General features: G+C 39.5%; 1 protein-coding gene across 5 annotated transcripts; it reads left to right on the top strand.

The window, feature by feature from the left end:
* The first annotated feature begins 1,203 nt into the window (after positions 1-1,203).
* On the top strand, positions 1,204-24,496 carry LOC134542207 (zinc finger protein 70-like). Of its 5 annotated transcripts, none has more exons than XR_010076756.1 (7): positions 1,226-1,513; positions 4,870-5,068; positions 8,976-9,281; positions 9,890-10,027; positions 13,230-13,711; positions 14,139-21,265; positions 24,239-24,320. XR_010076756.1 is itself a non-coding variant. In XM_063386282.1 (7 exons), the coding sequence occupies exons 1-7, from the start codon at positions 1,410-1,412 to the stop codon at positions 24,297-24,299; spliced, it is 1,839 nt and encodes a 612-aa protein (XP_063242352.1). In that variant the 5' UTR covers positions 1,226-1,409; the 3' UTR covers positions 24,300-24,496. The 5 variants fall into 5 exon arrangements, 3 of the variants coding, with proteins under 3 accessions (XP_063242354.1, XP_063242352.1, XP_063242351.1); XR_010076755.1 differs by having other exon boundaries at positions 14,139-21,522; positions 24,239-24,319; XM_063386282.1 differs by having other exon boundaries at positions 14,139-14,687; positions 24,239-24,496.
* Positions 24,497-24,862: the final 366 nt, after the last annotated feature.

The raw sequence follows: 24,862 nt of genomic DNA, 5'->3' as shown, positions 1-24,862 counted from the left end.
CCCCCCCAGTGAACCCCAGTGTGTGCGACGGCCAGGGACGCACCCGCGTGCGCCCTAGCATGCCAACGAGTGTTTTTCTATGTGACTTTATCTTGTATTTCAGTGTGTATATATTTGTAAACGATTAAGGGATTTGAATGTGTGTAATTAACTTATTTTATTTATTATTCATTGTGCAAGTTCGCTGTGTAATTAATGTCTCGTGTATGTCTTTGTAAATAATTCAATAACTTTTTCTGAAGTGTTTCGCCATAGTATGTAATTGCAGCCTGGCGCGCCGCGGGACGGAGCTCTCTCCCACGCCGACCGATTTTCCCCTCCCTCCCCGCCACCCGCGGGCGCCGGCCCGCGGGCGAGCGGGGAGAGTCAGTCGCGTCCTGGTCTCGAGCGGAGACAGACGTGTTCGTTGCTCCGCGAGCCGCGCACGTTGCGCTCGGGATTGAACGTTCGCTCAGTCCGCAGTCGGTCACGGCAGCTGAGCTGCCACCGCGAATCAGCTTAGCATTGTTAACTTACGAGTCATCGGGAGACGTGTCTAGCGGGCAGTTTCTACAACGCGAACGTGGTGCTACGAGTCTCTGAACTTTTCGCCGTCCACGGAACATTACGTAACGGGCCGCGTATGTACAGCGCTCCGTCTTCGGGCCCTCTCTCACTGGGTCAGCCTAGCATTAATAAACTTTACGATTCGCGCCGAAACGTATTTGAGAACCGCCCCGTCATCAGGGAGTCCGTGTCGCCGTGGTAGGGCACTTGTTCCGCGACGGTTCCGCCAGGCTGCGGCAGGACTTTATAAGCGTTAATAAAAGACGGCTCGTGAAATTCGTTAATGCCGTGTTCTGCTTGCGACAACCTACCAACATTCCTCGCAATCACTTCACTCTCCCTCCAGGTCCCGCCTTTCCCGGTCCCGGCCACGTTGGCCTGGACCCACACCTCTCCGACGAGGGCAGTACGGGCATAACAGGACATTTATTTCAACGGGAAAACGGGGACCAGAAGCCGAGGGACGTCAATGTAATTAAACTAACATAAAAAAAACATATATTAGTGCCATTATCTTTTGAAATACTCTACAGTGTCATTCGCAGAGCGCGATAAAATATGCTTTCCGTAATCCGTATATTTATGCAGTTTACATGGAGTTAGGAACAGGTCCTTGTATGTGTGCTCTGGCGTCTGTGATTCTGTGCAATGAATATTGAATCATTGAATGTTAGAAAATATGGCGGACACGTTTTGTTTACACGAATTTTAATTTTAGTTCCAACCTAAAATATATTTTGATTTTATTTTTAAATAACTATTTCATTGGTTAAAATATATTTATTTTATAACAATATTATTACGTTTAATATTCTTTGAAATTTATAAGGCGTTAATCTTTGAACATATTTAAATTATTTAATATGCTTCAGTGTGTAGCTTGTGGGTGCAATAACCAACCTTGTATAGCTCGTGAAGATGGACAGCAAGAAGAAAACGAAGAGGAGAGTAAAGTTACATTCCATAGGTGAGTTAATTGAAATTGGTAACTATTCATTGTGACTCCGGAAAAGGTTATTAAGGTGAGTATGTATTGCAACGTATTGGGTCGCCTAAGGCCCTCACACACGATCAGTCCAGCTCCCAGTTCGGACTGCTGAGTCCCAACTGAGAACAGTTCGAACTGACAGTTTGGACTGAACTGAAGCCTGATTTTATTTTATTTTATTTTGACATGCGATTGGTCTTCTGTCAGGTGGCAAGGAGTCCCCCCTTCCTATTCGCCTAATTTCTGAAGTCTTCCTCTAGTCCTTCCCTCTTCTCACATCCATTATCTTTCTCTCAATCCTATTCCACTCCCACTCTAATCTCTCCAGGAATACTTTCCTTCCTCTTTGCGTTCTTCTCCATTCTCTTTGAATCTTCCACCTATGATCTCTCCTCCCTCCATACACACATTTGTTCAACCTGTTTTCCAGCGTTTTCCTAGCCTCATCGCCCCTTTTCACCCTAAAAAACTTCACCAATATACTTTCCACCTTTTGTGTAGTATGCCCCACCCCAGTTCCTTCATCATCACAGATTTGCCTATATCTCTCACCTTTCGCCCCTTCCCTCTTCCTCCACATACCCATCGCCCATCTAGCTGCTCTACATTGCACCCTTTCCAATTTCTTAATTTCTATCGCTAGGTATTGGTTCCAAATTGCCGCTGCGTATTCAAGCATTGGCCTCACCAACATTCTATACGCCTTCTCCTTTACTCTCTGTCCTGTCACTTTCAGTGTCCTATTAATCAGCCCCAGACCTCTCCTCTTCATTACCACCCGCTGCACCTGCTTTCCGCAACCTAGGTCAGGTAAATATGTAGTTGGGCGGTATTTGCGAAAAAAAAGTTATAAATCCGAAAATACTTTTATTCTATGCTCTTTAACTTCCTCTTTTCATTAAAAGCGGCGGAGATAAGAAATTCCAAATACTTTAGGAGATCAAATTTTTAAATTTCATCACAATTATACCAGTGCATTCATGTGGCTTTCACTATTGTTTCTTGTTTACGAGTATCTATTTTTTTATTGGATAGTGATGTCACGTGATTGTTCGTGTTAGGCCAGAATTCAAATGAACCAATAGGTGATTATTTAGTTCATTTATTGTTTAAAACGGTGTTTAATTACCGCTTCCAACTTAGGCGAGTTTTTAACGTTTCTAATTTTAAAGTTTTATTTTTTATTGTTGCGCAATTAATAAGTAACAAAAACAATTTACGTGAGTGGTTACTGTTCATCCTTTGTCCCGGTTTGTTAGGTCAGGTCAGTTACATTATAAATAATTTAAAACTAAAGAACCATTGAAATTAATTCATATTATTTTTAATGTATGCTTTGTTTCAAAGTATTTATAATGTAACTGACCTGACCTAATTGACCATTTTCATTAATTAGGCATTCACAAACACATGGCAATAAAAAAATAGCGTCGGTCGAATGATCACACATGTCTTGTATAGCAAAATTAGAACGGCGATATCTCCTAAAGTATTTGGATTTTCTTATCTCCGCCGCTTTTAATGAAAAGAGGAAGTTGAAGAGCATATAATAAAGGTATTTTCAGATTTTTAACATTTTTTTTCGCAAATACCGCTCAACTACATATGATGAAATTTAAAAATTCGATATCTCCTAAAGTATTTGGAATTTCTTACCTCCGCCGCTTTTAATGAAAAGAGGAAGTTGAAGCATCTAATAAAGGTATTTTCGGATTTTTAACATTTTTTTTCGCAAATACCGCTCAACTACATATTTACTCTAGGTCACTGTTGGGTTACTCCCAGGTACTTGTATTCCCTTACCTCGTGAATCTCTTCCCCCTTCCAACTATATATTTGCTTAATAACCTTCCTTCTCCTTTTGAATGTGACCACCTTCGTTTGGTTTATATTTACCCCCATTAAATTTGCCCTCGACCAAACATCCAGCTTTAAGTCTTCCTGCAAGTGTGCCGCCACAGGATCAATGTTGCAGCTAGCATCAAGTAAGTAGGATGTCTGCAACAACAGGAGCAGGTATAATTCTCGTTGGAAACAGTCTCGACTGTGCTATTAAAGCACAAAACAAAATTATGTCACTAACCCGAAAATACCTTTTTTCACGTGTGGCTGGAGATGTAGTATTCAACTTTACCTGGCCTCAAGCATGGTGGCGGCAGTGTTACCTCAAAAGCAAACGCAAAATGCCAAGTTACATGTGAAGCTGTTGAAAATATCTGAATTTGCTGTGACAAAATCATTAGAAATTTAAAAAAAAACTGAATAAATTCATTATTGAATTTTTTCATTACATTTTTAGAGTGGTGGCTCTACAGTAGACAGTTACCTAGAATGGCTTTGACAAGAAAATATAAAAATGGATCTGCACCTGCGAGATGTTAACTTTTCACAATCCGTCAGTCACTTTCACGATTCATGGAAACATAACGAACGACAAACAATGAAATTAAACTTCACGGTTACGAAAAGTTAATTTCATCAAATTGAAATAATTGTAAGATCTGAGAAACAAAAACACTGTTAAGATTTACATATATAATATAAATAAGCCACAAAGTATTGATAGATCTTTAGGTACTCTTGTACTTGAAACAGTTTTTACATATTTAAAACTGAAACCAACATGGCTACCACTATTGCCAAACACTCTGCTTCTTTTTATCATATGGACTAATGTAAACAGAAGATCTGAGCAATGCCAACTTAATCCATTCAGATCCGTGTCCGTAAGCATGCCACTGTAGATCCTCCGTTCTGGGAGTTCTACATCCGTCTCCATTTCCATGTCATATTGGGATAAGCTTAAAGCTAAAAAATGACATGGCCAAGGTCAATGAAAATAACGTAAATGTTATATTAAACAAACTTACCAACTATTTTGGAGCACTGCTACTAGTAGTTTGCAACGAGCAGGAAAACACGCAGATGTTCTGGTTTTGAGGGGTGCCTTCAGTGAAATACAAATTCCACGAGCTACCCAATAAAATCTGATCAACGAATGTATGTCCGTGCAACACTACCAGATGGTAAATCGACAACCCAGCTAGCTGTTGCAATTGGTACAACAGAATGAGAACACAGAACACTAAACTACAAATAAAACACCAACAAAAAACCTGTAGTGATTCTGGATTACTGCCTTGTGCTAGGACCCACTATCTTTTTCACTGTTTTTTAATTCTGTGTTTTTAACTTTTAAAAATTTGGAAATGACAACCAAAATTAATTATCTAAAGAGAAAAATGAATAGAATTTACAAAATGAAGTTTACAAAATAAAGTCATCTTTACAGTTGATTGGGGAGATGTAACAGTCTTAAGAAACGCCCGACACAGGTTTCCGAAGGATGCAGCGAGACGGGCTGCGTGGATCCAGGCGGTCCACAAGAAGAACTGGAGTCCGACCACGAACAGCGTACTCTGCTCGGACCACTTCACGGAGGACTGCTTCGATAGGATCTCCAGCTTCATGGTCAGGATGCGGGAGTACGCCGTGCCGTCTGTGTTCCCGGCCTTCCCGGACCACTTGAAGAAGGTAGGCATTGGCGGTGTGGTGATAGCTGGGATTTACTATAAACATACAGTATTGTAGTTTATTTAAATGTAATATTTGATTTGCCAAGATATATATAATGTTACGATCGTGCTTGGCTGCAGTGCTTGGCGTCGCCGCGCTCGTTCGGCCTGTCTGCGCCCCCTTCCACCCGCATCCTCTCCCTGGTATCTCGTGTCATACTATCTCGCGACATCCTGACCTTCGCAGCGCGCACCTGCCTCAGATCGAGTTACGTAAAAGAGGCCGCACTGCAGCATAAAAGAACTCAGACATGTTTATCGGCGCGTTTTGTGGGAACCCGATGCTTGTTGCGTTTTATCGGCGTTCTTTGAGCAGCCGCCGCGTCTTTCGACAGTACTCACAACTCATTTCTGGACATTTCGACGGCGAAGGTCGCGCGATATCTCGGAGACATGCCCGATTGTTCTGGACGGGAACCCAAGGGCTATATAAGGAGGTTGGGCGGACCCTCGAGAGAGTCTGAGTGGGGAGTTCTCCCGCGGCGGAGTTTCCGGGCGATAGTGCCGCGGGTGCGGCAGAGTGCCGAAGTCCTTGGACGAAGGTTCCAGGGCAGGGAGTGAGAGAGTTCAGTGGAGTCGGGAGTTTTCCCGCGGTGGAGTTTCCGGGCGATAGAGTCGCGGGCGCGGCGGAGCCCCGAGTGAAGTTGCGAGCGAGTCGTCGTGTGGGATCTCGGCGAAGGGTGTGGCGGCGGAGTGCGGCGACGGAGACCCACGAGGGGTGCTGCGGTCAGAGTTGCGCCGGAAGTGCGGCCCAGAGAGGTGTGTGAAACGTGTGACTGGGGAATTGACATTTCTTTAAGTGTAGTTAATTATTTGCCATCTTAGAAGATTATTTGTAAGTGACAAGTAGTGGTAATAAATAAAACTGTGTGTTTGATAAAAATCTTTAATTGGGCTATCCTTTACGAACCCGCGGTAAAATCGTAACAATATATTTTTTTTGCTTTTACTTTGTGAATCATCTTAGAAAATAACTGGAATTTTATATTGCCCAGAGTGACCTCATTGCACTTTAATGTAAATTTTCTACATATGTGCTGTTCTCATCTTGGTCAGCACCCCAAATTACAACCATATAAAAAAAAGGGAAGGGGGAATTTGGGAGAATATTCCCTCCCCCCCACCCCACAAATCCTAAAAAGATATCATTTCCACCATCAAAGAGAAAGAATTTGAAAGTGTGGGTAAAGGGGTCCCTCCCCTCGTGATGAAATTCTGTGTACCTACTCTTCTGCCTCAAGAGCCCTTAAAAAGTTAATTAAAAATCACTTCGGATGTCTAGGATTAATTTTGTACATATTTTCATATGTTATAATGGATTTTTTCATACATATTTAATATTTGCATATATTTGTGCATAGTTTGCACTAGCGTGAACTTTCGTGAGGCTCAGTCACTTATGCCATTTCAGTTTTTCTGTTGGTCTACTATTTTTTAATATTTAATTGTTTATGTGTTGACACAAGCGAATAGTCAAACAGATAATTCTCCACCCCACAGGACCATTTTCATCTTTCTATTATCTCACTCAATGTATATTCTCTGGATTTCATCGGCTGACGTCCTGTGGATGGTTCACCCAGTCACTCCAACCGGCCAAACACACAACCTACTTCATTGACATTGAGCATAAAAAGCCATTCAAATGTTTCAGTGATTCAAAGCACAATGAAGGCACTCTAATACAGAGTACCAGGTTAGTCTACTGTTATCATTTATGTCAATTCTACCTTAATTAAAATAGTGTAGTAGCCTGTGTATATTACATATATTATTTGAATGGCTGTATATGCAAGCACTTAAAAAATAATATTTATACCTCAGAGTAATTAAACTTAATTAATTAAAACAAAAATGGTGCTAGTAAATCTCAACTCGTGCCACTGCTTTATGCCCCACATTGTGATATCTCATGAACCCATAAGATCCCAAAATTATATTTAATAGGTAAAATAAGAATGTTTCACACGTTTTGAGACTTTTTTAAACTCTCTTCAAGTTGTATGTCATATGAAAGTTTATTAAAAAAGCTATCAAATGGGATCAATGCAAGTTTTCTAACACCAACTGTTCCAGTGTGTTAATTCTAGTAAATAATAATCGTGCAAAATCTTAGGTTTTTTTTTATGTTTTGCAAATAAATATAAAATTAAATTTTAACAAAAAAAAAAGGCCTAGTAAATTTTTTGCAGCCTAAAAACCAAAAATCATTTAATTCAAAGACTAAGAGGGTCCGGTAGAATTTGAATTAAAAGAGAGTTAATTGGACAAGGATTAAGATTTCTTGTGTAAAAAAATTTGATTTACAACTTTGCAATGTTGCAGAAAAATTTTGTTTTTTGGGGGAACAAATTTCAAATGATTATATGTTGTAAAGGGAAATGTTAAATGAGAATTTGGGATATAATGCATCTTCATGTTGTATTTCGTCAAAAGTGTAATATAATTTTTTCTTTAAAGTAGACAAAATCGGATGTTGCCACCACCACCACCACCACCACCACCATCACATCATAAAAATAATAAAAAATAATCAACTGCTTCCATTCTGTGGCCAGGTCAGCAAAGTAAAATGCTTCCATTTTCTGTTTGCCACCATTCCTCCTCCTCTATTCCATTCTTCCTCCTCTATTCCATTCTTCTCCTCTCTCCTGCACTCCTGTCACTATCTGCTCTTCCCACCTCTTTCTTGATTTTTTTTATTTGGGGGGGGGGGGGGGCACGTCTTTCCTGTGTACTTCAACTGCATGTTTTTTTCTAGAGAGACTCTCTTTTCCCATTCTCTGTATATGGCCATACCATCTCATTCTCGCTTTTTCCAAGATCACATTTAAGATTTAAGTCATGTACTACTGCTCTTGCTTTCACCATCTCATTCCTGATCCTGTCTCGCCTCTTAACTGCCAACCTTCTTCACATAAATTCATTCCTCTTGCTCTGATTGTCCCAGAATCTCTCTTACCTACACTCCAAGTCTCTGCTCCATAAATGACTATGGGCACACTTGTTTCCATTTTAATGGCACCTCCCTCTTCCATACCAAATATCTCACACACCTGTAGAATGCATCTTCTTCTTGTCATCTCCTTACAATTTCCTCCTTGATTTTCCCCCCTCCCTCCAATACACTTCTTGGATACTTTAAGGTTTCTACCTGTTTTAACTCAACACCATCTCCTAACTCCATTTTTGTTCCTCATCTTGACCATCTCTTCACTCTTTTTAGTCTTGAATCTCATGCCACATTTCCTCACTTCCTCTTGGTTTCAAGTGCCTTTGTTTAAAAAAAAATTTTTTTTTATGGTATTAACATGTGGGCTTTGTTTGAGCATAGCATATGTTTTAATGGAATGCCTGAAATAGTTCCTCATATGAAATTATGCACATTTAGTATTGGAATAGTGTTTTCCGAAAGTCTATGACTAATGATACTATCAATAGACACTATTTTAAACTCTTAAAAAGTTTAAAAAAAATATTAATACTGAAATAATTAAAATTTTTTATAGTTTATTATGGCATAAAAAGTAATATTTTTTATGTAAATAAGCCACATGTTTAATTAATGGAACAAGTAGTATCACTCGGGCAACATTGCATGTAATTTGCTATGTATTGCAAACTGAGAGTGAGAGAGACTATAGTCAGGAAAATCGAAGAATTGGCCATAGTCAACTCTAGCGTAGTTTAGGAAAAACTATGGGAAACTCAGAATCAAGATAAATGGAGTGGGATTCAAATCAGTGTCTTTCTGAATGCAAGTCCATTGTTTAACTTTGTGCCACATTGCTCAATTGTAGATAGTTATGTGAATAGCTCTAGTAGTAATCCAGTGCAAATCTTTATTTTTTCTCTCCCTGGTATAGAAAGTGGAGCGTCTCAAGAACCAGTTCGAAAAGGATTTTATACTGCAATGTGAACGGGAGAGCCAGAAAAGGCAAGAGTCTCTGCTTGCCAACAAACAATGTCATAAAAAAAAGACAAAGCAAGAAGTGCAATCTTCAAATTGGATGAAGTACCCTGAGGAGCCACAAATTATTCTGCAAGAAATGTTTCCACCAAACATGTGCAGAATTTGCGCTGAGATTTGTAGAGATGTTATTCCCATTTTTGGAGACCCTGTCAAAGAGGAAGAATTGGTTATGAAGATCCATACTCATCTCCCCATCATGGTGAGTTGTGATGTATTTTTTAAATCAAATGTTACCTGTGGCGATACTATCATATTCTATAATAATCCTGCTTTAATCTTTAATTATCTTTTCTTTTTTTAAGAGTACATACATAGTACGGTAAGCCTTACTACCACGTAAGGCCCACCACAATTGGGACACTCTGGTTGGGTTATTTTCAAATTCAAAGTTTTAATACTTCAAAAAAATTTATTTGGCCCATCAAATTTAAGCACCTAACCCTAAACCTGAGTGTCACACTAAGCAGTGGCTTCACTTTACACCCCTAACCGCCCTTAAGATGGTGTAACGCTGGCCTTCCCTCAGTTGTGTTACCCCTTCCTCAAGCACTTGCAGATTTGCCTTTGGTCACTAGCACTACAGTAGATTTAAAAAGAATTGAACCTCGGAACTGATTAAAAACACACACTTTAGTTAAACTAAGAGGAGCCATTCTAGTGTAGTTTGTCATGCCACTCGCTTCTAACTAAAGCAGCCTGGGTTTGAACCGCTTTGGATTTGGAATTAAAATTTTATCGGGTAGGAAATGTGTTTGATGAGGGGTTTTTGCCGATTGTTTGTAACTTGATTCTCTTTCATTGTTGCAGGTCACTGCCGAAGACCTATTGCCGGTTAGCATATGTAGAGACTGCCTCAAGAAGTTGGATATTTGCCACGATCTTGTTACGACCTGCCTGAATGCGGATTTAACATTGAGGCAGATACTGAATTTTCCAAGCAAACAGGTGTGATGAACACTACTGCATTTACGTACTAAGCCTGCTTGATAAATTACACCTATCCCTCACTTAGCACGTCTTCAGATTGCGAGGATTCATTTAGCGCAATGTTAATTTTACTACCCGAGTCTTGAATACCACGTCTGTAAATTTCAGTTAGCACAAAATCTCCGCAAGTTAAAAGAAAAAAAGAAAAAAAGTCGGGCATGACGCCACGAAGTCTGTTTCAACTTCTGTTAACAACAGATGTGCAGTGGGATACAGTTAGCCAAACAAGGGGGGGGGGGGGGGTAAGAGATGCGCGCGCAGGTCTGACTACGCTATCTGCTCTTGTACAAACATTGGCTATGGCAAATTAAATTGCGGCTGTGGAGTGTAAAGGACCAAATGTTTTTACGTCCGCGCGTATGCCGCTGTGCCGTACCGTTGTCGTCTGGCCACAAACCGGGCCGTGAACTCAATATAGCCAGTGGCAGGGAATTCACTCAAACAAAAGCAACGTCTGCCCATTCAGCTGCCGGTAACTGTACGTGATTGATCACTCATAATGCATCGTGTTCAAGTATGAGACAAAACTATAAATATTACGGCGCGCAGATTGTCATGAAGACGACGCTTATGTTGGTCGCACTTTAGTTTTAAGCAAGTCAACTGTGCACACGATCGTATGAAGTAAGGAATCTTATCTAAAGTTTATATAAGTCTAATGCTGTTGGTTATACTAGCGGGAATATATTTGACATTAGATACCGGAACAGAAATGAACAGATGTTTCACGTGGAAAATGTTGTTAAATAAATGTTGCAATGAAAAAAATAATCATAGGCCTGACAGGATTGGTGTTAACCAGGTGGTGATACGCGAAAATTTTTGAAAAATTAAAATGTAAATATCCGGACAGTAATGTCTGTTTCACTGTCAGTAAAGGATGGTTCGGAAAGATACGCGGCGTGAGTTGGTCACGCCCGGGCGGGAAAGTCAGCCAGCGAACTGACGATAAAGTACATAACCACACATCTCCCGTTACACTGTGTCGTATTTGTCATACATAGTGTGATGAGAGGCATATAAAGATTAATGGTGTGATATATTATTAGTTTAGTGTTATTCTACACATTTATATTACGTAAAGTATTTTTTCCTACACAATTTTGGAACACATTAAATAAATTACCCTTGCAATTTATGGAAACTAATGCTTCAGAATACACGGTTTCGAATAACACTAGCACTTTTAGGAACAAATTAGTCGTGCTAAGTGAGGGATAGGTGTATATTTCAAACAATTTATCAAATATCTTTGTGTTTAACCATTGAAATGTTTTTGCACAGGAACACTTCTGGAGTCGGCCATTGACATATGGTGACACATTTTGTGTGTACCGTGTGCCCTTTGTAGTGGGTTTACTGTATTTACCACACATAAATAGTCATATTTTAATTAGTAACAAAAATTAATATCACATATATGTGCTTGAATATGAATAAAAATATAGCATGCACATTTTTTCTCTTATAGTTAGTAGTAATGACAGCTTGTAAACAATTGTTAAGAAAATATTAAGAATAAATAATGATTAAATTTCCTGGTGGAATTTATGTTATTTCCAGAATGATGCAGTTTTTTTTTCCTAATAATGCTGGATTTCACAACCTCCACTTAGAATGTGCATACATGTGTACATTTCATATTTCCTTATTGCATTAATGTTAAGGTGTACATGTGTAACCTATAATATTTATAAACTATTGGGTTAAATAAAATATTTTTCAAAGTACGTTTAATTTATAAAATGATTCGTTGTAGAAGGTTTCTTGCACACCTATAAATTCTGAAGCAGTGGCGTCTCGTCAGGGCAAGCAAGGCAAGCAGTGCTTGCCCAGGCAGTTTGCAGACAATGTATTTTTTAAATAAATATTTTATTCAGAATAGTATTTTACTTTGGCTCGTGCAGTTAGGTGTACATATTTTTTACATTATCTTCTTGGGACCCAATACTGTGCGCTGTGCGCTATAAGAAAAGAACTCGTCGACACACAAAACATGCTGTTTTAGAAGCTTTGCTAGGTTTAGAAGCGCTGGTAGGACCGCTTTCAGCAGGAAGGCTGCCGCAGTAGTTTCCTTTCGGAAGGGGGGTGGCATGGTACAAAGGTTCGAGGAGGGGATTGGCTGTAAAAACACGTGGTAGAAGCTACGAAGGTAGCGCTTTCTTGCCGAACTCAAGCGAACATGGCCGAAGCAGACGGTGGGATTCTTCCGCCGACTGCTTCGGCTATGTCCGCTAAAGTTCGGCAGGGCAGGTGGCGAGGTGGCGTTTCAGTCGGCGGTCGTCTCTCAGGGCGCGCGCATCTCTCTCGCGGGCTGTTGGCTGGGAGTTCCCTGCGCCCTATTGGGTAACCAAAGGCTGGCAGTGCGTGGGGGATTTGTGGGCGTACGGGAGGCGGCCTAGCAGTGCCAACTGCTACCGACCGCGTCCCGCGGGTGGCGGATACGGGATCCTAGCTCGAGAGTTGCAATCTCGCTGGAGTGACTGTAAATAACCACGTACCAGTTAACAGAGTTTATGATCACGTATGAAGATAGTTTATTTTGTTTTGGTACAAAAAATACCAACATTTAATTTTTACTATTCTAGTACATTTTTATGAGCTTCTTCTCTTTATTTTAAGTACTTACTTTGCCATGTGTTGTCTGTTTATAAATTTTGTACCAGATATAGATGATACTACACTCCCACTTAGTACCTATATAAATAATGTAGAGTAGGTATTTTATTATCAGAATAATGTATGCCAAACATTATTATTTTTCAAAAATAGTTTATAATTTTAAAAAAATGTCAATTTTTCTACCATGGAATAGTCAATGTTCAGTTAAGAAAACTACTTAAATAGCACCCTTTTGTACCTTTAAATCCATATTTTCCCGGGGGAGGGCCCCCGGACCCCCCCCCCCCCCCCCCACGCCCACCCCTCCACCGTGTTTTGGGGTGAACGGAGTTGTTGCTTTCCCTCATGTAAACCTCACGCCTCGCCACTGTTCTGAAGACTTGATATTAAAAAAAAAAGTTAAAGATAAAATAATTATAATATACAAATATACCTACAAAAAAAACTTCAAACATGTGGTATTTTAAAGTTTAAATCTATTTCAGTTTAATATTCATTTTATTTAACATTGGCCAAAATGTAAAAACCTTCACTGCAGATGTTGAAGCAGGAAACGGACGGCGGTCCAGAACAAGCGCCTGCCGGGAAGGAAGCTTCCAGGGAGGACGGGACAGAGCCGACGTCAGGGGAGGCCTACTCCCACGAGACGAGCGACGCCCAGGTGGTCGGCGGGAAGGCGTGCCCCCAGCACCGGGAGGGTGACCGCTTGTTCCCCGGCACGAGGCGCGGGGTGCAGCTGGAGCGACAGTACGTGTGCCCCACGTGTGGCAAGGCGTTCCGCGACGGCTCCGCGCTGCACCACCACCAGGACATCCACCGAGACATCAAGTACACGTGCAAGGAGTGCGGGAAGGTGTACGGCAACCGCAGCGGGCTGTACTGGCACGCCTGGACGCACCGCAACGCCACGTTCCTGTGCCCGGTGTGCGGCGAGCTGGTGCGCAAGGGCAGCTCGGTGTACACCCACAAGATGAAGCACGCAAGAGCCTGTCATTGGTGCGGAGAGAAGTTCAGCGACTGGTGAGTGGGGGGCCGCCAGCTCTGGTGACTGTTAACTCTTAGTTAATTCTGCTTATTTTCTTATCTTTACCAGGTTTATAGACAATATTAACACTTTAATTTTCAACAAAAAAATTATTTACTACATAAAGCCATTGCATTGAACTCAGCAGATACCCTGAAGTTGATAATAATTAGCTATTTTAATTATCTTTCCTCACTATGAAAATATTATTGTTACGTAATTTATACCATCTAGGGTGACCGTAGCTGTACAATTTTAATCAGAAGCCACATTCTAGCAGGCTCAGAGAATCAATTAATTAAAAAAAAAAACAATTAAGACACAGGATGGACTTTGATTACTCCATTACTGCCAGTTTCAAATTGCATAATTCTTGCAGTGTATATTCTGAGAACTAACACAGCCACATGTTTTATATTTTAGGAAGCTACTGAAGGCACACCTAAACTCGAGACACAAATTCTGTCCCAACAAGTGCACCTGCTGCACAAAGCTGCCCCCAGATTCAGACTGGAAGTCAGATGTTCTTGCATCACCGTGCGAGGACCAGTGGAAGTGCGAGTATTGCGTGCTGGCGTTTGCCAGCCGGTCCGCCCTCAACATTCACCTGGCGCGCAAGCACAGGTGCCACACCTGCCTGCAGTGTTTCAAGAACGAGTTCGAACTGAACGCCCACGAGTGCACGCTTAGGAGAAAAGGGAACCCCAGAGTAAAAGAAACCAGGCGTCGCAAGGTCGCATCGGCGCCTGCGAAGCAAGAGATGCACAAGATTTTCACTTGTGATTGGTGTGGGGATGTGTTCTTCCATATCTTCCGCTACTGCAAGCACAGAGGGAAATGCAAGAGCTTGCAGAAATGGGAGTGCCAGAAGTGTGGTAAAGTGTCGAGGGATAGGTACTGGTTCATGGTGCATAAACAGCTCCACGGCAGCCGAAAACCGTACCGTTGCCGCATTTGCAGCAAACGATTCAGGTTTGTGAATCTCCTTAAGAAACATTCTGTTATCTCACATCCTTTATTGGGCCATTTAGTTGCAGGATTGTGGTGAATTGTTTTGGAAGTAACATCTGAATATCTGTAGATAGTCTGAGACTTAAAATTGTTTGAACTATGGTAGAATCAATCTAACAGGATGGCCACCCGACTGATATAATCAAGGAAATTTGATTTGGCAGTAAATCTTGTTGGTGCTAGGAAATCCATGAGGAATCCATAAATTCATGAAAGCCATTGGGCATTATCTGTTTGTCTAGCAAGTTGAAATCAGCTTTATTGAAAAACTGTGCGTCATACCATTTTTGAGTAGTGTACACACCGTACCTACAAACTGCATCACTTATACCACTTTTGACCACTGGCATTTACTACCTGAACCTCAACTGTCTTTTTATTTCGTTGCATCTTGTTACTTTCTTTCAGTTCTCACTCCAAAAATATGGCAGATGGTAAATATGTGATTTGACATGTTAAAAACTGGTAGGAACTCATTGATGGAAGACCCTTAAATTGTTAAACACAGAATGCAACACTGTTAATTAATGTCAGGATTATTTTTTCCTTCATGTTTGGTTATTCTTAAAGTATCTGCCAGTTTTCTAGTCAGTCATGACTTTGTGAGAGAAGCCTTACAGACACACAGGTAATAAGTATCTTGTGTACCCTGACGTCGTCCGACCGAAGGCCACCCTAAAGCCCGACCTGCAACCTCCAGTATTCAACCCCGCTAACGGAACGCGCCCCTAGCCATGGCCCACCCGAGTCAGGCGAGCCACCAGCAACCAAGGTAGAACCCGGCCCCATAATAAACAGACCGACATTACAGTCGGTCTGTTGATAAAACACACACAGAATATAAACAACATTACGTATAAATTAAACGTTCGCTTAACGAAAGTGCGACGTAGGAGTGCCCGGGCACTCACGTGTGTAAATGTGTCGATACGTGTGTGAGTGTCCCCTGGCGGCCTTCTGCCTAGGTTAGTTAAGTAATTCATGTGACATAATTATTAACCCCTCGTGTGTCGTTATTACCCCCCACCGTAGCAGTCCGGCAAGAGACGAACAGTCTCTGGTGTGACGTATAATTTAAAGGACATAATTCGTAAACATACTAACTCTAAATGGTAGAAGGGATGAGTAATGTTAATTTAGCCTTAATAATTAATGTAGGAATTTAGTGCCCTTAAAATCTCTTATTAACGTGTTAAATTAGAAAATAAAGTAATGAGGTCAACCCTGGCGCGAGGGGCACCGAGCCTCGGCCGGACGCCATGACATCACGCCAGTACAGCGCGACTCGTGGACCGGGGCGGACGCACGTCCCACGGAGAGACATCATCCATTGTCTGCATTGAACTCATTTCTGGTAATTATAGTCACTTCCTCGAAACCTCTTTTTACTAATCTCTCCGTGCGTACCCGGTCCAATTTTCAGTGCAGGACTCAATCCGGCCGCATAAATTTGAAAACCCCCTGCAGCACACTTGGTCTGCGGGGTAGTTTTCAGTATACGGCACGGGCCGCCTCCCGAACCACAGAACTTGAACTAAAACCAGTCGCCCCGGCGCTGACACCACCCCGTAAGGGAACTTGGACGAATTTAGCTGCGGTCCACGCTCCACTACAGTGGACGTGAACACCGCCTCGAGACATTGATATACGGGATTGGCCGCCTCCAATCGCCCTCACCCCTCTTTTGGGTAACCAGGCTCAGAGCCGCCTAGTGCCACGCTAATACGTAACATTAGTAATTTTGTGCGACGCCTTGAACCTGGAACGTTCTTGAGTAAACTTGTGCGACGCGCTACCACGTAACATTCAGTAAACTTGTGCAACGCACCATCACGTAACATTTTTGTAAACTTGTGCCACACCTTTATTACGTAACTTTTCAGACTAACTTTGTGTAATTGTGTAACTTATGTATTGTGTGACGTCACCCTCTGTACGACGTGGTGTGTAATCAACGGAATTACACCAAGCCCACAGTCGCATGAATAAATGACGCACGTCATTTGTTGCATTACTTCAGCGCCTAATCAATTAGCCATACGACTCCCAAACACCACCAAGTAGGGAATTCCTTGCATCCCACGCAACACCGCCGACGGTCCTAGTGGGCCACGCAGGGGCAATCGACCCCACGACCCACCTATCGACTAGAAACAGAGCTAGTCTGGCGCCCACCCGGAAACACTACATCGACAACAGCCATTCCCGCTAGGAGCCGCACCGGGACTCGAGCCCGAGACCCCGGACGACGGCAACCCATCCAGTAGGTGTGTAACTGAGAACCATGCACTAGTTGTTCAGCAAATGCCTATCATTTAATGATCATCATATAGAAGCAAGTTTTTTTTTATTATTATTAGAGAGCATTAATCACCACCGTTTCTTCAGGAGGCAAAGGTGGTAACTTACACACTTTTTCAAAAATACCTGTGTTGAAGATGTTATTTGAACCAGTGACCACGTGTATACCACAAGTACTGTCTTTATTGTGAAAGAGTAATACCCTTGAACTTGAAACTGTGAAAAATGTAATACACGTGATATACTTTGTTATAAACTTATAGCTGTGTATAACGTTTGCTATAATTATTCTTTTACTTGATGTTTTCATATTAAAGCAACATGCAAATGCTTTAATTTTGTTTTCAGGATCATTACTTTATTATTTTTTGATTATAAATTTACAATCTTGTTATTTATTTCAGTGTAAAATTTGATGTGCAATATTTTATTAATTTTGAACTTCACTGAGAAGACTTTGAAAAACCTTGAAAAAAGATTGGAATTTTTTACTGCCAGTAAAATTGCCACCCTAACTAATCCTGGTTCCTCTTTCCTCTTTCCTCCCCACCCCAGGGTTCATCTCTGGAATTATGGCTGATTTAACAGTGGAGGTCCCATCTCCTTAAGTTTCTGTGCATGTCATGTGATGTAAAAAAAAAAACTTTTGAATCGAACTTTTGCATTAATGCATTTAACATTTTCATGGAGTGTTACACTTTTTTATGGCTTCATGTACAGCAATTAAAATATAATTTTCCTTCCCCCCCTTTCTCCTTTTTATTTTCAATTTCCTACTTTTCACACTATTAATCTGGTCTCATAGAAAATGAAAACAAAAAACTGTTTAATCGTGTTCGTAGGCTTTCGAGGCTAGAGTTTTTAACAATTTTTGGCTTTTGGTTGAGATCACATTTTAAGAATTTCCTGTGTACCCAATGGGCCTCAAAAGTCAAGAATGGTCGTGAAAAACAGTTGTAAGAAGAATTGTATTTTTGATTGATTTTTGCAATGTGGAAGATATTTTTTTGGATACCCCATTCCTGGTTACTACAGTGTATTTTGTAAGACATATTGATAACGGAGGAAAAGAAATGAATATGCAAACACACAGAAAACAAGGAAAGTCAGCCAATATTAAAAGTTAAATGCTAAATCAGCACAGAGAATTCTGTGGAAGGAATGAGTCAGGAAAGTATCACAGCACAGATGAACACAGTGTAATGATGATGTGACCATTACAAGAGTGATAACGCAGATACACTGGCCAACCCTGCAATGTGACTAAGCAGATATAATGGACACTAAAAGGACGACACCACAGGTGAATACAGTAGGCTTTCTAAGATAAAATAGTTACAACGTTCCGGGAACTGAGAGCTGTTCCCATCCTTGGGCACAAACAGACTGATAGACACTGGAAAACAACTTTGTGTTGGATCCCCTCTCCTGGCAAGGCCAAAACAGGTGAGCAGTTTTCTGATTGGTGTCACACCTGAGAGCTGATGTATTCCTGCAAGGGTAGTCCATTTTAAATTGTTTTTTCTGGTAAATTAATGTCTGATAAATTTGAAGGTTTCTTATATTTTTTTATTTCAATACTTGGTTGACCATTATTGCTGACAGTAAATAAACTGCTTCCATCCTGTGGCCAGGTCAGCAAAGTAAAAGGTCCACATCTACTGACACTCCACCATTCCTCCTTTACTCATTTCCATTTTTCTCCTCTCTCCTGCATTCCTTTGACAATCTGCTTTTCATTTGTCGTCTTTGGTCATCCTTTTGGCCTTATTTTGTTTTATTTCATCTTGCATATTTTCCTAGGCAGTCTCTCTTTCCCCATTCTTATCTCATTGCCTTACCACATTCTTGCTTTTCAATTATCTCATTAAAGTAATGTACTTTTGCTTGCACTATCTCATTACTGATCCTGTCTCGCTGTGTAACTCTTAACGACTCCTAATTTAACTCAACTTATTGCTCTGATTTTCCCAGCATCTCTTAATAAATGACTATGAGTACATAGTAAGTATTGCACAACTTTTGTTTGCATTTTAATGGCACTTTACTCTTCCACACCAAATCTCTCACATACCTGTAGAATGCATCTCCTTAGATACTTAAGGTTTCCACCTGTTTAATCTCGACACCATCTAATTCATTGCATCTGCTTACACCATTTTTGTTTCTCATTACAGAAATTAAATATATTTGAAAAGTTAAATATACAGAATGGGAGTGTAATGCAGTCCCTAGTTCCAAGAATTAACTTAAGGTGCTCCAGAATAGGTGGGGGGTTGGGGTAACAATGCTGTTATAAGTAGTCCCCATGCGGTGGACAGGTGAGCAATGGGGCTTTGTGGTGGAGACCTGTTTTTAAAAAATGGGGTAAGTGTAGTAGCAATGCAGAGGGCCTTTCACAGGCAATTCAATTGAAATAGTCACGACATTGTTCTTGACTCTTAAACCATACGGAAATGGATCAGTAATGTAAGGTCGGCGGGATCTGCAATTCCTAAAAAACTAACTGGGCGACCTAAAAGTTTGGCAGTTAGAGCATTAATTGAACATGATGTCGTCCAGACCATGGCTCTAAGCCCGTGCTCCGCACCGTTTGTACCAGATCCTGTTTTTGGAGCGCACCCCTAGCCCAGTGGGAATGAGTTAGGCGAGCGCCTCGGGGTGACCACACTAGACAAACGTCAGGGCACGAAACCCCCAACGAACCTCATTACCAGTCACCGCGGCCACTGGCCTTAATAAAAGGGCCCGTAACACTGATCGAGACAGATTAGGAGAAATCCCACTAAAACAGTTCACAGTGAGACAATATGTTAATAAATTTACAGACGCCAACTTGATGCAACAATTCAAATAATTAAATACTGACGCCAACCGCCGGTGCTCCTTCTGGTTCGCACAGGCCAGTATGTCACAACAACACTTACTCTTAAGTGCCTCGAACACGCCCGAGTGTGATGTCCGCAGAGTGTGTAAAAGTGCCCCGCGACGAACACCAAAGCAACGACAGCGCCCAGCTAGGTGTGGCAATGCGCCAAATTAAATATGTAATTATTCTGTTAAAACAAAAACAACCAAATTAAAACAATTAAAAGATGATTAATTTAAGGGAACTTATGTCCAGTGGTTCAATAATCATATATTGTGAAATATGTCTTTTGAGTCCAACACTGGTCGGAGCTGTTTTCCCGCGCTTCACGTGTCGAGGCGCGAGGTCGCAGGGCGCCCTCGCGCTCAGTTACCGTCGGGAGCTCGAAGGGGTCGGTCGCTCCGCGAACGCAGAGCCTTCAACTTTCGCGCTACATCCAAGTCTCAGCAATAGTGTAAGTTCTTCATATCCTTTTTACCAGCTCTGCACCGACCCCACTCACTAATTACGTAATTTCATGTCCAGAGTTTAAGGACAGCGTAATTGAGTTACGCAGTTTTCGGCTCAAAGCCAAGTAATCGTTATCGTTTAAAACTCTTAGCAACGTGTGTCGAGTTCTTACTTGTTAATTTACGTCTCTTAACTTTCATCGTATGTAAATGTGTAACTTGTAACGTGCAATCTAATCGAGTAATAACCGATTAATAAGTGACTGTAACGTGTATGTTTCTATCTTACCGGGTCTACGTACTTTTCGGGACTTCAATATTTTGCCACAGGTTAGATTGCAAATAACTTTAGAACATTCGTTTGTATGTGCCGTTTTCCATGTTAACGTAAATGCCTGCATAAGCTGTTGCATCACAGTAGCTCCGCGACTATCCACCGCATCTTTCACGTTGATAATCGGCCACTGTATAAGTCCGTGCATACCACTTTGCAACCTATCCTGGTCGCACGCACCGTTTACGCATAGAGACACGTGCAGCAGCGGTCAGACAACAGACGCGGCCAGTACTGGGACCAGTGAGTGTAGCGGTTCTGAATAAATTGCAGTGTTGTGTCAATCAGTTTACCATTTATTTATTAGGCGTCTTGGGTGGCCTGAACAGCCCGGGTAGGTTCCGAACCGCGACGCGCTCCTGCCTACAGCCACGAGGCCGGACAGCCTAAGTTTCACCCCCATAGATCGACATGCCCTTCGGGCTGGTTCGTACATGTTCGGTTTTTTTTTTTTTTTTATCTGTACGTTCAAAACAAACATTGCAATATTGATCAAAAAATTGTTGACTAATGTTATTTTATATTTTTTTAAGAGTAAAACACATGTACACAAATATTTCCTTGTTACTAATTATGAGATTTTCAGGTAAGTTATTGAGCTATTTCTGTTTGATTTGTTAGGAGATTAGTTTTGTCCGTTTACAAGTTAACATTGCTTGTGTTATTCTTGGCAAGTAATCATTTCTTATATAAATTTTTGTACACTATAGGCTTATCTTTTTAAATTTTAGGTAGCACAACGTATAAAATCATAAGAAATGTTTTCTGGTGGTCTGTAGCAGTTAACCGCATTTAAGTAAAAATATTTTAAAATAATTGTTACCAGAGCTGAATTACATTGAGGTGAGTGCACTTAATATAATTTGGGGTATTGCAGGAAAAATTATAAATTCCTAAAGTGTTTTTTACTTCCTGACATGTTTAAAATTATTATTCTCTATGAGGGTTGTTTGATACTGCAAGTAGTTTATCATGTTTAACATGTGGATAGGTTAGGATTATTTATTACAAATCTGTAATATTGAGATACTGCCCTTGGGTTAGCTGGATTAAAAATACAGTGAAATTTGTTAGGTTAGTAACATTATACGTACAGTGATTCTAAGTACAGTGGAATTTACATTTGGTTAGCTTGGGATAGCACCAATTAAAAATTCTGTAAAATCAATTGAACGGTTGGATGTTACTAACCGAATCTAACCAACCAATATACATTTTACAGTGATTTTTTAGGTTATTATCTCACGTTGCTGCTTTTTGTATGCAAAATAAACTTTGGACACTTTTTTTTTAACTTTAAATATGTACCTGTATTTACTCTGAAAAAAGTTTTTTCTAAATTCAGACTGGTTTTTGAGAAATCACTGTTTATAGGTTACATTACATTACCTGTGCAGTAAAGGGCCTGTCACCATGTTGTTCTTTAATTGAGTTGCAGATCTTGTTGTTTTTCATACACAAATTGTCTATTTTTTTTATTTGGATATTGCAATGCAGTAACGTAAATTAACACATTAAAAAAGTTATGTGACTCCTTATTGTGCATTCCAAACCCAAAGCATCAGTCCTTGAGAGCGATATATTTTAGCAGTTTATAGGTGCAAAATTCTGATTTTTTACGTGAGACAACACATAACCTGACATATAAAATAAATTTTCATTTTGTAACAAATGATTCCTTTTATACGTCAGGTTATGTGCTATTGCAGGTAACTAATCTGCGCTTTGCGCCTCCATACTGCTATAAAAAATCCCTGTCAAGGGTTGGCGTTTTGGTTTGGATACACATTAGAGACTCGTAACTTTTTTTAAAACTATTATTTACGTTTCATTAGGTTATAATATTCAAATAAAAAATATATACTTTCTTATATATATGGAAAACCACAGGATCTGCTATGCAATTAGAGGGGAAAATGGTAACAGCTGCTTCACTGCATAAGCTATCTAGCGTGACCTGCAAAATGTGATTTCTTGAAAACCAGTAGGAATTAAGAAAAGCTGTTTACAGTTTTAATAGAGGAAGGTTTTTAGTGTCTGAAACAGTATTTTCAAAATTTTATAATTTAATTTATGGATAAGCAGCAACAAAAGAAAATTACTTTTTTAAAATTTAGCTAACCAACCATTCACATGATTTTACAAATTTTGTATTGTTTATACTTACCTAATTTAACATTAAACTACTGTTAAACAATTTATTTCAATTTTTTAAAAATATATTTGGGAATTAGCGCAGTATAATCGAAGACGTTTACTGTATTGATGATTGATTTACTTTATTGATGCACAACGAAGTTGTATAATTGTTGGATTGGTTAAGCAAATTCAAGCATCAAGGGTACTGATCAATGGTTTTTAACATTATATTTTCTTAATGAATCCATTGGTTAAACGTTAAAACACTGGAATGGCTAAATTTCCATCGACTGCTTATGTTTTTTTCCGCATGCTCACTTGAAAACAATTACAGGGTTATACTGTAGTTCACAGTTGCAATACTTGGTTAGGTTAGTTACATAAGTGCTGTTAAATCATGAAAATGGTTAGGGAAAGGTAACTTCTTCATAACTACTGTAAAATGGTGTAAGCAATTATTCTTTAGGTAAGTTTACCTAGACTTTAAAAATAATTTATTTGGCGAAGTACATAGTACTAAGAATTACTATTTATCAAATTTGGTTTGTGTGGAAAAGTTGTTACTCTAGGAAATTTCTGAATCCATCTTTGTAGGAATATAAACTAATATTATTAGAAACAAAAAAAGAACAATGTGTGGTATATTTTAATTTTCTAACACCCTCTGAACTCTGCAGTTATGCGATTACCGATAATAATTGTAAATCATTGCAATATACATCCGACACATTTTGTAGTGATTTCACAACTGTACTATGAAGTAATGCCATCGACTGCTGCAAAATAACATGCTGACATCTATTCTTGTGTAGGCATTTTGTTGATACGACTAAAATATGAACATATAGGATATATATAGAATCTTACAAATTTTGGTAACCTACCTACTAATACTCTCCCCGAAGACTTTGGTTAGATACTTAAAAAAAAAAAAAAAAATTAACTGCTTATGTGACATGCATTACGTGAAATTAATTCAACTTGTAAACATTTTGCTTGAGTCAAAGCCTAGATTTGCTTAAGCTAATAACAAGCAATTACATCACTTGAGGCCCTGAGAAACAAACTTCTAAAATTGTGTAGTTACTTGGATTGTTAAATACCTAGTTTTTCTGCAATAATGGGCACAAGAGCAATAGAATTATGTTTTTCATATAATTTTTTTTCACATAAATGAGTTTTTGTCAAAAAGTATTTGGAAAAAATATCTATTTGAAAGGACAAAGAAAAATGTTAATTGTAGTACATAAATGAGAATTTACCAAAATATTTAATGTATCAAATTTCTAACTAAAATGGTTTTGAAATTAATTTATCATTCTGGTATGCATAACTTTTTTCTTTGATACATTTATTTATCAGTTTCATTTCTCTTTAGTACAATATAAATCATTTAACTTTGATTTCTTTTTTGTTTCAGGCTTGTGGAGAACAGCTTTTTTTTATCTACTCTTTGGCTGGCCAATGTAAATAAGCAATGATTTTGTGAATGCAGCGAGAGAGTTTTTTTGATGTATTTTAAAATCACTGATAATATTTATTGATGTATTTTAAAATCACTGATAATATTTATTGATGTATTTTAAAATCACTGATAATATTTGTTTTGTGGCTGGAAGATGGTAACCATGGTGACTTGTGAATTTTTATGAAGATTAATAAAAAGCAGTAAAAATTATTAATGGTTGTCAGAAGGAATTTTTTTTTCAATAATCAATCAAACATCTACACTCTACAGTAACAATTTTCCTTAACTCAAATAATATTTCAATACATATCTTATAAAGTATTCATATATGTACAATACAGACCAATTTTGAGCTAGTCTGATATCAGTATATTAGCAGTGTTGTTAAGTAACGAATTACAAGTAATCGGATTACTTGTAACGATTACTTTTCAAGTAATTTATACTTGTAACGAATTACATTTAAAAAATGTAATTCGTACCTGTAATCGGAATACATAACATTAATTGTAATCGATACATTAAGGTAATCGATACTTTATATTTATTTGCCGTTACTTTTATTTTCGGAACGTA

The sequence above is a fragment of the Bacillus rossius genome (genome assembly GCF_032445375.1).
Source record: "Bacillus rossius redtenbacheri isolate Brsri chromosome 4 unlocalized genomic scaffold, Brsri_v3 Brsri_v3_scf4_2, whole genome shotgun sequence".
Taxonomy (NCBI): Eukaryota; Metazoa; Arthropoda; class Insecta; order Phasmatodea; family Bacillidae; genus Bacillus; species Bacillus rossius.
The sequence above is the reverse complement of the archived record's forward strand: the minus strand, read 5'-3'. Positions and strand labels throughout refer to the sequence as shown.

Excerpts from the sequence above, each read along its gene's own strand:
- LOC134542207 (XM_063386281.1), top strand. The coding sequence starts at position 1,410 with ATGCTTCAGTGTGTAGCTTGTGGGTGCAATAACCAACCTTGTATAGCT. Across the intron at positions 5,069-8,975 it reads TCCCGGACCACTTGAAGAAG|AAAGTGGAGCGTCTCAAGAA; the intron begins GTAGGCATTGGC and ends TCCCTGGTATAG. Across the intron at positions 9,282-9,889 it reads ATACTCATCTCCCCATCATG|GTCACTGCCGAAGACCTATT; the intron begins GTGAGTTGTGAT and ends TCATTGTTGCAG.